Source organism: Tursiops truncatus, chromosome 7 (genome assembly GCF_011762595.2).
Source record: "Tursiops truncatus isolate mTurTru1 chromosome 7, mTurTru1.mat.Y, whole genome shotgun sequence".
NCBI classification, from domain to species: Eukaryota; Metazoa; Chordata; class Mammalia; order Artiodactyla; family Delphinidae; genus Tursiops; species Tursiops truncatus.
The window spans coordinates 27,940,560-27,955,417 of record NC_047040.1 but is presented as its reverse complement, the minus strand read 5'-3'; the positions used below and the strand labels follow the sequence as shown (position 1 = coordinate 27,955,417).

Below are 14,858 nucleotides of genomic sequence, written 5' to 3'. Positions count from 1 at the left end.
AAATCCAAAAAAAGAGGGGATCTATGTATACATATGGCTGATTCACTTTGCTGTACAATAGAAACTAACACAACATTGTAAAGCAACTATACCCCAATAAAAATTTAAAAAAAAGAAAAAGAAAAACTACTTTATTAAGTACATTACCCAAGAGTTGGAAGAGATGCCTAAAGTACACAAATAATAAAGCATGAAAAACCCTCACGAATGTGGTTTCTGCTGTTTGATTGTCAAGAAGGGGCCTTATGAGAGGGATTCATGTCAGGATCTGATCCTACTGCAAAATGGGCACTTATTCTTTTGACACTCCTGGGCTTACAAGCATCGATTAGCCTATAGAAATGGTTGGTCCCTAAAACGAGCCTCTCAGGCAGTATGGGTAGGGCACAGTGGTTTGAAAGCAGTCACCTAAGGACCATTCACTTACTGCCAATTCACTAATCAGTAATAATTACTGAATATTACTGCCTGCAAAGCACTTTATACACCTGTAGGAAATAATAAGGAAATAAAAGATCTGCTTCCATCAAGAAGCCAACAGTCTTCAACGGTTATGGAAAAAAACATACAAGGAATGAAATTATACGTTCAAAATAACATACCAATGAGTAATCTTGAGAGCCAGATTTTCAGTACATAGGTGCATAGATGAGCCTCAAGGGGCTATGAACCCCTGTCTCAGAGATCTATTTTTTCATGATTAAGTTTAAGGTGTAGATTATCAGTGTATGTGTGTATGTGTATGGATGTACGTGTATGTTATTTCTGGAGTTATTACTGTTTTTTGATTTTCTGTTGTCTGTTTTACTTTCTAAAGCTTGCTATCCCCAAACTGACATCTTAAAAATTAACATCATCTTACTCAAAAGGATCTTAAGTAACAAAGATATAGTTCTAGAAAAGCTATACCTTCAAATCTCATTATAACAAAGACCTTTAAAAGAAAACTCAATATCATAAATATTTCCTAATAGCATGATTTTTGTTACTAGAATAACACGTATTAAAGCCCTGATGTGACTAAAGATTTCAGGCAGTTCTTAAAGCATTTGCTATGATAAGGTTACATTTCTAATCTGTCAATAGTTTGCCTCAGAAAATCTGAATAAACCCTGAGCCCTGTGTGACCCAGTCTATTCAGAGATTCACATTTTAAAAATGCATAGTATAGCAACTGAACTACATAAAAAGGAATTTCAGTTTCACTTGTGTTTCTTGAAGCAAACCCAATTCATAACCCAGTGGTTCTGTTTTCAAAATTCCCCTTTCCCTTTCCTACCTTACAACCCTCCAGCTGACCCAGAGTCTCTCATTCAACAAAACCCTAAAACATCCCAGCCAGCCAGTCTGTACCACTTTTCTGATTCTTTCCCTGCTCAGCTTTGGTCTCTCTGACTTTTAAATTTCCTTTTCACTTTGCACATTGCAATTGAGAACGCAGAGCTGGAACGGCAAAGAACCCTCCTTTCTTTCTCCTTACTTTCCAGCCCTGTCCATCTCTGACCATTCTCTGAATTCTGAAGCATAAATGTCAAAGGAATTAGATGGGCAGAGCAGAAGCAGCAGAGATGCAAAGCAGACAAAGATAAAATTTTCATTAATGAGAAAGGAACCGAGAATAGGAACATTTGACACAGATATTAATACAAATCCTCTCCTCAACACACTTATTTGAATCAACAGAATAATAGCTGATTAACTGTGGATAGTATTTCTCAAATGCTATAAAGATAATAATGGTCAATATTTATTTAGGATTTACTCTGTTCTCATCTCTCTCTTTTTTTTTTTTTTTTTTTTTTTTGCTGTACGCGGGCCTCTCACTGTTGTGGCCTCTCCCGTTGCAGAGCACAGGCTCCCGACGCACAGGCTCTGCGGCCATGGCTCACGGGCCCAGCCGCTCCGCGGCATGTGGGATCTTCCCGGACCGGGACACGAACCCGTGTCTCCTGCATCGGCAGGCAGACTCTCAACCACTGCGCCACCAGGGAAGCCCTCTTTTTTTTTTTGTTCTAATCTCTTAACATGCATATTATCAGTTAATCATTTCAACGACCTTAAGAGATAAGTACCATTATTCTTCCCATTTTGCAGAGGAGGAGAGGTTAAGCAACTTGCCCAAAGTCATACAGCTGGTATATTATACAGCGGGCTTTAGTTTCAAACCCAGAGTATCTAACTCCCAAAGGCTAGACTTTTAGCCACAATATAAATAAAGTACTCCCCAAACACCTGGTATCAGTTGGGTTCAGTTTGCATTTTTAGACCTACTTTGTTCTTTGGCTGTGTGTCCAAAGATAAATTATTTTATGGTTTCCATTCTGTGACATTTGCTTCCTTTGTAGAGCTGCTGGTGGCATTTTGATTCGTTGCTCCCCTTCTTAACTTGACACCTAGAGACACATGTAGTCATCATGTCTGTATAAAAAACATTTTTTAAAATGAGTCCACCTCAGTTTTACATCCTTCCCTTCTAGGGTGCTTTGCTTCCATCACCAAAATTTCTGAGAAATGACTTCCCTGATTTCAATGATGGAGGGAAATCAAGTCATAAATGCTCCTGATTCTTTTAAATTCCACCAGACAGAAAGATGTTACCATAACAACTTTGACCTTACTTTATAAGTACATCTCCTAGTTTTACTTAAATTTTTGTAAGCAATGGAAGTAAACAGGCTTACTCTGTTTGCGGGCATATTCTGCTGCTTTGGGTGCTGTTAACATGGCAAAAGGGTGCAAGGAGAGGTGGAAGCGTGGAGCTCTGGGAACCTGAAAAAAAAACAGTTCTACTTTTAAAAGCTGCACCCACTTCGTGCTGTCCACAGCTGCTGGTTATAGCACTTGTTTCAGGGCTCGGCCTGTTTCCCCAACCCATCGTCCTGACACGTTACTAGCAGTTGAGGATCATGTTTCATGGGTCATGCACTTTCCCACGCTGCCTTTTGTTGCCGTTCTTTGCCTAGAATGTTCTTTCACACAATGATGCTCTTCACATGGTTCCCTTTACCTGGAATAGCTTTTTCCTCCTCTTCTGCCTAGAGGCTCCTACTTTTCCTTTAAGATGTGGCTCATACATCACCTTTTCTGAGAAACTGACCCTGATGTCTCCCCACCTCCTCTCTCGGGCGCTGGCACCCCACCCCCCAATCCCATCCTAAGGCCAAATTATTGACTCACTCCTCTGTGAACTCAAAACACGTTGTCACGTAGAACACCCCCAGTGTGCAGTAGTTATAACCCGCTGTCTGCTGCATTGCACCAGAAACTTCCTCAAGGTTAGGACTGTCTCTTCAACCTTTCATTCATTCAGCAAGTTTCCAGTGAGCACTACTGTGGGTCAGGCCCTGTTTTAGGAGCTGTGGTTGGTAAGACAGACAAGGTTCCTGCCTTTCCAGGGCTGAGTGAGGAGGAAAAAACCAATAAACTATTAGGCAATCAGGGTACCCACACACTGTGATAAGTTTAATCAACTAAACCAGAGAACGTGCTAGCAAGTTACTGGGCAACTGCCACCTCACACAGAAAGGACAGAAAATTTGGATTAAACAATAAATGAAGTCGTGCTGTCTTTATAGACAGGACAGCTTATAGCCACCTCAGCAGGGCACGTCTAGATTTGACCTCAGCCTTTTATTCAAATGGCAAACATATTTATTGAGAGTTTGTGTCATATCCAGCATTGTAAAGAATTAAACATAAGCATGAATGATGGCTTCTGACCTCAAGAAGCACGTAATCTATTCAGAAAGATGACCCTAAAACACAGAAAGTAATTACAAGGAGGCTTTGTATCTGTGTGGAGCAAGGGTGGCTATGATAACAGCCCTGCAGCGTGATACATGCCACGTGTAAGAAAGAGAACCAGCTCGTATGGCATCCCTGATGCATTTTCTACCCTTAGAAGACTCAAGACAGGCTTTTGCAGTGGAATTCCCTGGTGGTCCAGTGGTTAGGACTTGGCACTTTCACTGCTGTGGCCTGGGTTCCAGGGAACTAAGATCCCACAAGCCGCGTGGCATGGCCAAAAAAAAAAGACAGGCTTTTCCCTGTCCACTGGAGAAGAGAGAACCCGAGGAGTTTAAAGTCACTTCCAGCTCACATGTTCTATGACTCCTGATAATCTGATGATTCATGCAAGCAATTAATATGGCTTCCTGCGTGGTTTACAAGAAAAATTATTTTTCAAGTAGGATGACATTGAAATCCTAAAGCTAGAGTTAATCATGTGCTCTTTTTTTACTTCAAAGTTCCTTACTGAGATCTTCAGTGTACCACACAGCTAGCAAGTGACAGAGCTGGGACTAGACACCAGTCTGTTGGCCTCTGAAGAGTTTGCTTTGGATGTAAGTCTGGATAGAGTGAAATGATGGATGGTCAGACACTAGGGTGTGGAAAGAAGAGATTCTGATGTTCTCTAGTTACCTGCCTTGGTCTTTTTCCTCTCTCTGTTACACCAGTTTTCACTCTCTCTGCCCCCCTTTCCTTTTCCCCTCTTTCTCTGTCAAAGGGAGCTGAAGAATATTTTTATTGTTTGCTTTATTTGTTGAAGGAAGATTTATGCTCCTTTTACTTCACTTATGCTCCTTTTACCCTCACTTGTGTGAAGTTCTTAGTTACATTTTTTTTCCCTATGGGTCCATGTTCCTCAGCAGAAAAATGGCTCCCTGTCAGCCCAAACCAGCTCCCTTATTGGGAGTAGAACGCGAAGCGTAACAGACTTGAACAATTCTGAGTCCAGGAGGCCTTTCTGTCACTAGGTGGCAGCAAATAGCCCTGAGGAAAGCCATCAAGCCCACACACAGTACCCATGTGGTACCAAAGTGGCCAATTCCAGCGGCCAGAAATGCTACATAATCTGATTAGTATTCAACAGCGCTTTAAGCTCTTGTGTGGGAAGGATTTTAGCTGTTGCTTAGGAGACATTTTATCCGAAGGAACCAAAAGCGATTCATATACACGCAGCAGTTAGAGAGGAACCTTTGTCAATAACTTTTTTTTTTTGAACAACCACACCTCCTAGTTAAAACCATTTTTTTGAAGTTATGTTAAATCCCAAAGGACTGTTTTAAAATAGCTCTTACAATTTAATCTTTGAAATGCTCCGTTTCCATTAAGAGGTCCTGCTAATTTAAGATGTGGAGAGGGTGCCTGAGTAGAGCCGACGTGTAGCCACAAGAGAGAGGCCTGAGCTGGCATCCTTGAGTCAGTGAGGAGCTTGTGAGGGCCACAGGGGTAGATGATCCTCAGATGCTTATGTCTGTATCTCACATCATCTCATACCCTTTGTGAGAACTTGCTATCTAAAATAGGCAAGGTTTATAATGTATTAATAATACAATGGATGCTTGATGAGCTATTTAATTTTTGAATATTTAGAGAAATGGTTCTTAATTAGCTGTGATTTTGCCTCTTAGTGGACATTTGACAACGTTGAAAGACATTTTTAGTTGGCACATCACGGGGCAGGAGTGGGAAGCTATTGGCATCTAATGGGTAGAGGCCAGGGATGCTGCTAAACATCCCACAATGCACTGGACAGCCCTGACTCCACCCCCTACACACACAACAAAGAATTATCTGACCCAAAATGTTGAGAAGCCCTGATTTAGAGGAATATAGAGGAAATCAGATACACCCCCTTCCCCCTGGGTACCAGAACCTTAACCATAGCTATTATTTTGAGGTTACCATGTGCCAAGCACGAAGGACTTTACTGATACAACTCACCTCATTTCCCACAGAAACTCATCTTCTGGTCCCTGTTTTTACAAATGAAATCAAGGCTGATAGAGCTTAGATTAATCCTTGCCCAGGATTAATCTGCTGATAGCTGGTAGAGCTGGGGTTCGAACCCAGGCTACCTGGCTCTAGGATTCTCATGCTTAACCCTTACACAAATGGCCTGTCAAGTACAGGACACTCATATTCTGTAACAATAAACAAACTCAGGTCTTTGAAGGAAAGCCCCTGAAACCCAGTCCCCCTAAAACCAAGTTCCTCTGCTGAGTTATGATTAACCTCTCTATCCAAAACATTATTCTCTTTCTTGTCCAACACCTGTTCCCCTCAAGATTGAGGAGTATCAAAGAAAAGGGGGGACTGAAACCGAGCAGGACCCTGTGGAGCCCTCCTGGACACCAAAGCCTTTCCATGTCCCCCATTTTTTGTTTGTAGGAAAAAAGCATCAGACATTCCCTGAGTTCCAAAGGGCAGATTCAAACAGTTACCAATTAGGGGAGTGACTGAACGCAGAGAGAGAGCAGTAGTGCAGAGATGGGGGCTGGTCCTGGTTCCTCTTCAGGGGATGTGCATGGCAATCTGATACGTATCTCTGAGTTCTTCTATGGGAACTAAGGCTCCCACCCTGGTGGAGGAGGTCACTTCAGGCTGAGCACAAGCACATGGACCTCAGACTGGTTGGAACCAGAAGGCTGATGAATGAGATTCCCAGAACACCACCCAGTTACCTCATCACCAACCAATCAGAGGAGGGTTACATACTCTGCAGTCCTCCCCCCAAATTTTGCCTATAAAAACGTCTTCCCTGAAACCCATCAGGGAGCTCGGGTCTTTTGAGCCTACGCTGCCCCGTTCTCTTTGCTCAGCCCTGCAATAAACTTTGCTCTGCTCCAAACTTAGACGTTTCGGTCATTTGGTCTCACTGTGCATCAGGCATGTGAACTTCAGTTCGAGAACACCCCCTCTCTGAGGGTACGATTTGTTTCCCTGCAGAACTGGTCATTATGTAGTCTACCTGTACATCTGGACTTTTTGTTATTGGTAACTGATTGTGAAGACAGAGACTGTGAAGAACAGAGAAGGTGCTGAATAAAGGCTCTTTAATGAATGAATGAAAGGCCAGATGGATGGATAGAGACTGGCCAGCCCGCTCCTGTTCTGGCCCCTTTAATGAACCTGGCTCATCTGAGCTACTCTGACACCCATGTTTGCAAACCTTCTTGATGGATAACCCAGCTAAGACTGGAGGGGTTCACAGTGCCATTCCCTCCAGGATGTGATTTTCTGTATTTGCTCTCTGGCCACTTGAGCTGAGACCAACCAACCAGAGGTGCCTACGGCCTGCTCTAGACCTCTCCCAGGCACAGAAGATGAAGGGGGAGAAAACACAATGTCTGAAGCAGAGGAGCTTGGGCTCAGATATTTATATGTATGTGTTGGCGGGGAGGGTTTGAGGAAAGGGGAGAAGAGGGCAGCCTGGAAGGGAGAAAGCTGCAGAAAAAACGAACAGGAATGAAGCAGCATGGTTTGCTTGTCTCTGTAAGAACACAGAAGAGCTGGGCTTTCTTTAAAAGCCAAGAACAGCTTGGGTCTCTGAGGAGCACTGAGTCTGGTGTGGCTTATACCTCAGCCAAGGTAGAACGTCAGCTCCAAGATATGAGATCCATGAGAAAGTCATCTTTTCTGACTCACCCACCCTTGTATCCCTGCACCTACAACTATATTGAATGAATGAGTGAGTGAATGAATGAATGGATAGAGTTGAAACCAGAGTGATCAGAGAGGAGGTGCTGATTTCCTCTGTAATCAAGGGAACTTGAGTCTCAGGACCAGGCCAGCTTACATACGGATTAAGGTGAGAGGGCCATTGGATTCAGTTACAACACTTCTGAGGAAATGCTCGACTCCTAAGCTGGCCCTGGTGGACTTTTTACTTTATAGGATCCCACTGTCTGCAGTATGGTCTGCAGGTAAGAGAACAAAGGATGCAGGAATTCCTGTGGCCGTAGCCCTGCCCCTGACCTCGCCTCCCTTCCAAATCCTGGTGGGGGGCATTGAAAGCAGCTGTGTGAGTAGAAGTCCTCATGTGAGGGTGTGGGTTCTCCCTGCTTCCCTCCCTGACTCCCTCCCACTACGCATCCCTGCCAACCCCACCCCATCTGCCCTTTCTTCTTCCCTTTTCTAGAAGTATCTAAAGGGATCGGTAGTTCACCTCTAAATAGAAGCCCATATGTTAAATGTTTACTAAAGGTTCATACATTCATAAACAGCAAAACCTGAACTGACTGTAAAGATCATTCAGAATACTCCGTTTCTGTTTTTGTTTTTTTAAGATTAGTATACGGAAGCCCAAAGAAGGAAAGGGACCCAGTCAGAACTCACCCTGGGTCTCTGGACTCCCAGATCGTTAGTGCTTCTATTAGACTGACTTCCAAGTAGTCTTGTGGGCAGGAGAAATGTGGCAGCAGTAAACTAGATAATTTCTCATGAGAATGAATGTTGTAGATCTTGTCCTAGTGCTAGAAGTTATAGTACATCATACAAGAGGAGCGCTTGGACTTACCAGATCCACATTATGAAAGGTTTAAGTGAGAAATTCTGTTAGTCAGAGACAGAGGCAGAATCTAGACTCTAAGCCTGGTGCTCTATTGGCTGCCTCTATTTGGCCTTCCATAAAATGCATTTGGTATTGTGAATATAGTCCTCTACCTAAGGAAAGCATCTTACATTTATTACCCAAGTAAGATATGGCTACATCTGGTTTTATCCATCATGATATAAAACTGTTATTTCATGCCTGGAAATGCAACATTATGAATTCATAAAATAAAGAAATTCTCTCTAAAAATCCCTTATATTGATAGTCTCAGGTCGTCCCTACCTTGGTAGCACCAGAATTGGTAGAAGAATCAGCCCCATAAATTTTAAAGACTTCCTCAATTGGGATGCTGTCCTGTTAAACAACAACGACAATAACAAAGATGTATTATCATATCATGGCTTTTCTGTTATTACAAAACAAAGCTATTATAGCTCCCATATATCCAGTACCATGCCTGGAGACCGTGGGCACCAAATAAATGTCTTCTAAACAAATGGATAAATCAGAATATCCTAATACCAATTATCTATGTGTTATTTTTTCCCCTTAAATAAATGTTTTCACAATACAATATAGAAGTCAATCTTTTTATTAATCTTTAAAAATAAAAATTTAATATTAGTAAATTCTACATATTTAGAAACATTGGTTGAAAAAGTAAAATAAATATTCATTAATATGAAAATGCACATTGTAGATACAAAACCTCCATGTATGCCAATAATGTTCTTTTCCTTACCATTAAGATTCCAGCATAAGACGATAAAATCATTGCTTCTCGTTCTCTGTGGTTTGGATATATGGGTCTACCCCAAAATGGCATTTTCCTAAGGGGGAATATGAATAAATAAGAATGGAGGGTTTATTCTTGTTTTGTTTGACACCTGCTAAGGTTGTGACAATAAGTAATAAGTAATTACCAATGGCTGTGTGCTTTGCTATTCACAAAATTGATATGATTAATCCATCATCAGTAAAGTGTACACTTTGAATTTTGAATCATCCAACAGTGGTGACGAATTTGCCCTCATCTATCCACATTTCCGCAGCTATCAAATCCTGGCGGACTGGCCACTATGGTGGAAAATTGTGGTTTCACCAACCTATATCCTTTCCCCTTCTTGTGGCAGTTTGCTTGGGGGTAACTGCCTTAACCCCCTGTAAGCCTGTAACTTCCAGGGAAGCTGATGACACCCCTAGATTCCAAGGATGGAAAACACACTGTGGCCTAAATTAGCTAGCACCCCCAGATAAGTCAGAGCAAACAGAGCCATTGAGACACAATTCTGTGATTTTTAAAAAGTCCATTCTCCCCTGGCCTGAATGTTGTGATAAAGTGGGCTGAAACTAGGCATAGCGTCCATGCAGAGGAAATAGCCAAGAGGTAGATCCTGATGACCTGGTTTGAGTTTTGAATTAAGCCATGCCTAACGAGGACCTAGCCGTGGACTTTCCAGATACAGAGGCAATAAATCTCTCCTCCCTCTCTCCTTTTTAAAATTTATTTATTTTTTTGCTTAAGTCCGTTTAAACCGGATTTTCTGCTTATTACAACTAAATACTGATACAACCATTCAGCACCAGGTGTGTGTTCTAAAGTCACAGAGCAGAAGAAACTGCTGGCCTCCAGGACACGCGATTCAATCCTGGCCTCATTAGTTGCATGTTCTTCCTAACTGAGTGGGTCTGCTCGGCACACATGGGAGAAGATGCCTGTAATCCCGGCAAGGATTCAAACTGCGGTGATTCAAGCCGCTCAGCTCAGGTGCACATCTGGTTAAATGCTTAAGAAGTTGCGTTTAATAGTTCTTAGGAAAAGATTGCAGCCTTACCCACAGAACTGATCTTTTTTTAAAAAAAGTCAAGGCACGTACACAATGAAGCACAGTTTTATTTCTAAGGCAGAACGTTCTGTGCAAGAAAGATCTGCATCTGACAGAAACCAACTCACAGAGATGCAAAATATGTAAGCATGCATATGACTTCCTCGAATCGACAACTGTCAGGGTTTCTTCAGGTTTCTAGTTGGAGGGGGATACGTACCCCATAGTATTTTCAAATCTGAGTGCCTTGTGGTGAACTTCCTCTGTCATTACTCACAGTTAAAAAAAAAAGAAAGAAAAAAAACGATTCAACTTACACTTTCTCCCACTCCAGCCAAGTTAAGTCTTCTGAGTGATCCAGCCACTGCAGAGCAACATTGATGGCCAAGTCATAGTGTGCCTGGAAGCAGGAAGCACAGACAGCAAAGGAATGGGCTGAGACATTGGCTGCAGCACGTGCTAGGCACAATGACAATGGCACTGCTAAGCCTATTCTACTCGTTTGTCATGTCCACAAAGGTGAGGATCACCAGCTGTGTCCAGTAACCTGATGCTTAGGCAGAAATAACTAGTGTTCTTCAGGCATTACATTTACCTCACACTAGAGCAGTGTGTGTGTGTGTGTGTGTGTGTGTGTGTGTGTGTGCACGCGCACACGCGTGCGAGCCAGAAATGATAGATTCATGGAATACTAAACTGGAAATCAGGGAATCTGGGTTCAAATCTAGGTATTGCCAACAACTCATGGTACCATATCCTTGGGTTAGCAATTGCTGTTCTCTGGGCCACAGTTTCCTTGAATTTTAAAATAGAAAAAGGGGAAGAAGATAGAGGAAGAGGGACACAGAGAACAATTTCTAATTCTGTGGAACATCAGAATTGAGTGCCCAGGGTCACAGGGGAGGTGGTGTGTCCATCTGAGGAGCTGGGGGAATCCTGGGAGGCTTCAGAGAGGAGGCATCAGTGGAGCTGGGGCTTGGGGAATGAGGAGAGTGTCTACAGGTGGAGAAGCAGCTCCCAGGAGGAGGCTCCAGCAGAAGCAGAGAACTGGAGGTAGACCAAGTGACTTTCTAAGAGTCTTAAATGCAGCAAAAAGCTGAGGACCAATTCCATGTTCATTCCTATCCTCCCCACTACCTTTTCCTGATAATTTCTAAGCGTCTTTGCCATTTGTCTATCAAAACATTCCTTTTCTTCTCCCCACCTCCAGCCCCAGTAAAAGGAAGGTCAGTTTTGTTTCTGTGTTTGTAGATGGGTTCCAAGGCTCTATGTAACTCTAACATTGTGTAAACAATGTAATTATAACAATGTAATTATTTCTTTCAGGGACTGAACCAAAGTGAAAAGGAAGGAAGGGAGGGAGGGAGGGAGGAAAGAAAGAGAAAGAAAGAAAGAAGAAAGAAAAGAAAGAAGGAAGGAAGGAAGGAAAGAAAGAAGAAAAGAAAGGAAGAAGGAAAGAAAGGAGGAAAGAAAGAAAGGAGGAAAGAAAGAAGGAAGGTAGGAAGGAAGGAAGGAAGGACCATGCTTACTTGTTGAAACCTAGTACAAAGATTGATGCCTGGACCAGCAGCCCTGACATCACCTGTTTGTTCATTAGAAATGCAAATTTCCAACCCCACCCCTGAACTCCTTAATCAAAACGGTCTTGTAATAAGACCTCATTAAAGTTTGAGAAGCACTTATCTAATTGATTTAATTTCTCCATTTAATACGTGCACAGAGAAGTAGTTTAGAACACCAAGCCTTAACTGCTCATTCAGCTCCAGAGAAATCAGCCAGGGAAGGGGAGGGGGTGGGGAGGGACAGGTAATTTCTTCTTCCTCATTAGTGCAAGAATAGTAAATGGGTAGCATAAAAAGCTGAGGGTTTACTAATCTCTTTTGGATTAGATCTTTACATAGCTTCCTTAATTTATGTGAAGTGAACTTTGATTACATAGTATGAATCTGAGTTTCAACATGTATAATATAATAAAAAAGGATTTTAGGATTATTCAATTATTTGGTTTTCTCCATAAATGGTAAAAAATTATATTTGAGAACTACACGACAGTTAATCTCGTCAACAAGCTTTTAACATCATGTCTGTCACATTTAATCTTGTACTCGTTTTGCTTTTAAATCTTTTCTCTCCTAATAGTAAATAAAGAGCAAAAGTCTCATGACTTTAATTTTCTCATTCTTCTTGCTTTCAGTTTAATGAGTTGAAGAGACCACATGGAGAATCCTAGGTTGAGAAGATGAGGAAGAGGACATTCTGGGGGGATCAAGATTAGCCTTGCTTGTGATAGATATTAGATCCCCGTTCTGTCCCCATAATACACGTATGACACAGATGTGACTCGTGGCAGCATGCCTTTCTTTACCATATCATCTAGAAAGGTGAGTTGCCTTCTTCCTTTTGGGTCAAATTCATTTTCCCGAAGTCTGATGCCAATATAATCTCCCCTTAAAAGCAAGAGAGCAGGATTGAACCAGCGGGAAAGACATGGGAGCACGGTCTGCCGAAGAACATTCCTTCCCCATCCCTCCCTCCTCCACCAAACACAAGCGAAGTCACCGATGGCTCTGGTAGCTGAGTTAATATTCATTTTGATTTAAACAGACATTCTGCTACCTTGCAGGTTTAAAGTGTCTAACCATCATGAACAAATCACATTTATCGTAAAATTAAACTCACATAGAACCGAATTTCTAGGAAAGCAGGGAGTATGATAAATCCCCAAAGGCAGAACAGATATTACAAAACCGAAAGGATGGAGACCCACTATTTAAAATAAAGATTCCCTTGCTGCCCTTGCTAAATTCAGGCAGGATGTCCAAAGTTGATAACTTCCAGATATATGATATTCCATACAGATGTGTTCTTTTGCCTGAAGGCTTTTTGCCCATTAGAATGCAAATGCCGTTAGGAGGAGTTATGTATAAAAACATATTAGTGATTCCACTTTAGTGTATCCTTATCAGATCCTTTCCTAACGGACTTTTAATAAGGGGAGGGTAGAGTAAGTGCCCTGGGAGGTGAATAGAAAGGAGTACTACCCTGGGAAAGTCAAGAAGAGGGAATGGATATAGGAAAAAGGACTCTGGGGTCTCCAAGGTCAATCTCACAATGTTACATGAGGATAGTTCTGTTTGTCAAGGTCTTTACCAAACACTTTGGGCAAGTTCCTATGCTGGGGATAAATTTGCTTTAGGGTTCTAAAAGCCCTTCTTCTGAGTCATTAAGCTATTCTAGATTGATAAAAGTTCTTGAAATTTTGCTTTGTAATTCCAAGACACTTTATTTAAAGTAGCCTAAATAGATTCTTTGGGTAAAATTAAACTATATATACATAAAAAATTATATTTATTTCAGTTTTGAAATTACAGTTCTTTGGATGAGATATGTAGAGGAACTGGCATTCCTAATCATGGCTTGTTCTTTATTATGTTGGCCTCCAAACACATACATGTAAACATGTGTGAATTCATACATAGTTTATTGCAGCATTTCTTTTTTTTTTTTTTGCGGTACGCGGGCCTCTCACTGTTGTGGCCTCTCCCGTTGTGGAGCACAGGCTCCGGACGCGCAGGCTCAGCGGCCATGGCTCACGGGCCCAGCCGTTCCGCGGCATGTGGTATCCTCCCAGACCAGGGCACGAATCCGTGTCCCCTGCATCGGCAGGCAGACTCTCAACCACTGCATCACCAGGGAAGCCCCTACTGCAGCATTTCTTAAAGAACTTGTTAAAAGATAATTATCTTAGTAGGCAGAGAAAGGACATTTAATGGAGACTATGATAAGATCTCTAATAAAAGGGTATTATTGTTGTGCCTATAATCATGAAATAGAACATAATAACCTTTTTCTCCTCTTTTTATATGGTCTGTGATTTTCACCAACCTCTTAACAAAGTACCAAGTCAAAGAAAAGCTACCACAGGAGGAAAAAAATTTCCATGGGAAAACTTAATGTTTTCTTTCTGTGTTTAAAACAAAGTTCGGAGGGCAGAAAATGGAGATAAATTATTTAATCAATAAGCCTGACAACAGAAGAAGCAGAGTCTGCAATTTAAATGCTGGGCCCTTGGGTACATTTTTCCAGAAATCTCTCCTATATCTTTTACCAGTCGGGCCCTTTCAAAGGCATACCCTGCCCAGCACAGGCTGGGACTGTGGGCTCAGATCTTAGACTCTAGAATGCGAATGCCTCGGATGTGCACGCTGCTGGCAGAAGCATCCTCCCAAGAGGTTCAGCATCCTGCTTTGCACCACATGTGAGGCCTCTTGGGCAGGAGACAGAGGCCAGATCATCCGGCTTTCTCCTATAGCCCAGGAACAGATTCTTCCTTAGGTTTTTACCCCACTGCCAATATCCAGACCATCTATGACATAAACCCCGCCAAATGCTCAGTGCAGTAAATGTAAGTTATTCTCAATCAGACTTACAGGAGTTTTCTCATTTCCTTCTTTAGTAGCCTTCTTTCCATGATTAAAGGCTTATCCAGCTGAGCAGGTATCTGCAGCTACACTGCACCTGTTTTCCTTTGGAAAGACCCAGCCTCTCTGAACCTAGACGCTACAGCAGCAAATCAGAGAGAATTTGAGTTAGGGATGCTATCACTCCTAATACCAGTCATGGAGTCCTAGGCTCTGGAAGGGATCCGAGAGTGTGCAGGCCTCTTATCCAGCAGGTTCCAGGTCAGAAAGCTG

At 42.2% G+C, this 14,858-nt stretch overlaps 1 protein-coding gene across 1 annotated transcript; it reads right to left on the bottom strand.

Moving 5' to 3' along the window:
• Positions 1-2,276: 2,276 nt before the first annotated feature.
• Positions 2,277-14,635, bottom strand: C7H2orf80 (chromosome 7 C2orf80 homolog). The gene is made up of 7 exons (XM_004322091.2): positions 14,595-14,635; positions 12,530-12,611; positions 10,482-10,564; positions 9,081-9,168; positions 8,621-8,692; positions 2,682-2,769; positions 2,277-2,393 (listed from the first exon to the last, which is right to left on the bottom strand). Exons 1-7 carry the CDS (start codon positions 14,633-14,635, stop codon positions 2,308-2,310), a joined length of 540 nt encoding a protein of 179 aa, XP_004322139.2. The 3' UTR covers positions 2,277-2,307.
• Between the last annotated feature and the right edge of the window lie 223 nt (positions 14,636-14,858).

Coding starts and splice junctions, on each gene's coding strand:
- C7H2orf80 (XM_004322091.2), bottom strand. CDS start 14,635: ATGGAAAGAAGGCTACTAAAGAAGGAAATGAGAAAACTCCT. Junction 9,169..10,481: donor TGGCTGGAGTGGGAGAAAGT/GTAAGTTGAATC, acceptor ATTCCCCCTTAG/GAAAATGCCATTTTGGGGTA. Junction 2,770..8,620: donor CCAATTCTGGTGCTACCAAG/GTAGGGACGACC, acceptor TTTTTTTTTCAG/GTTCCCAGAGCTCCACGCTT.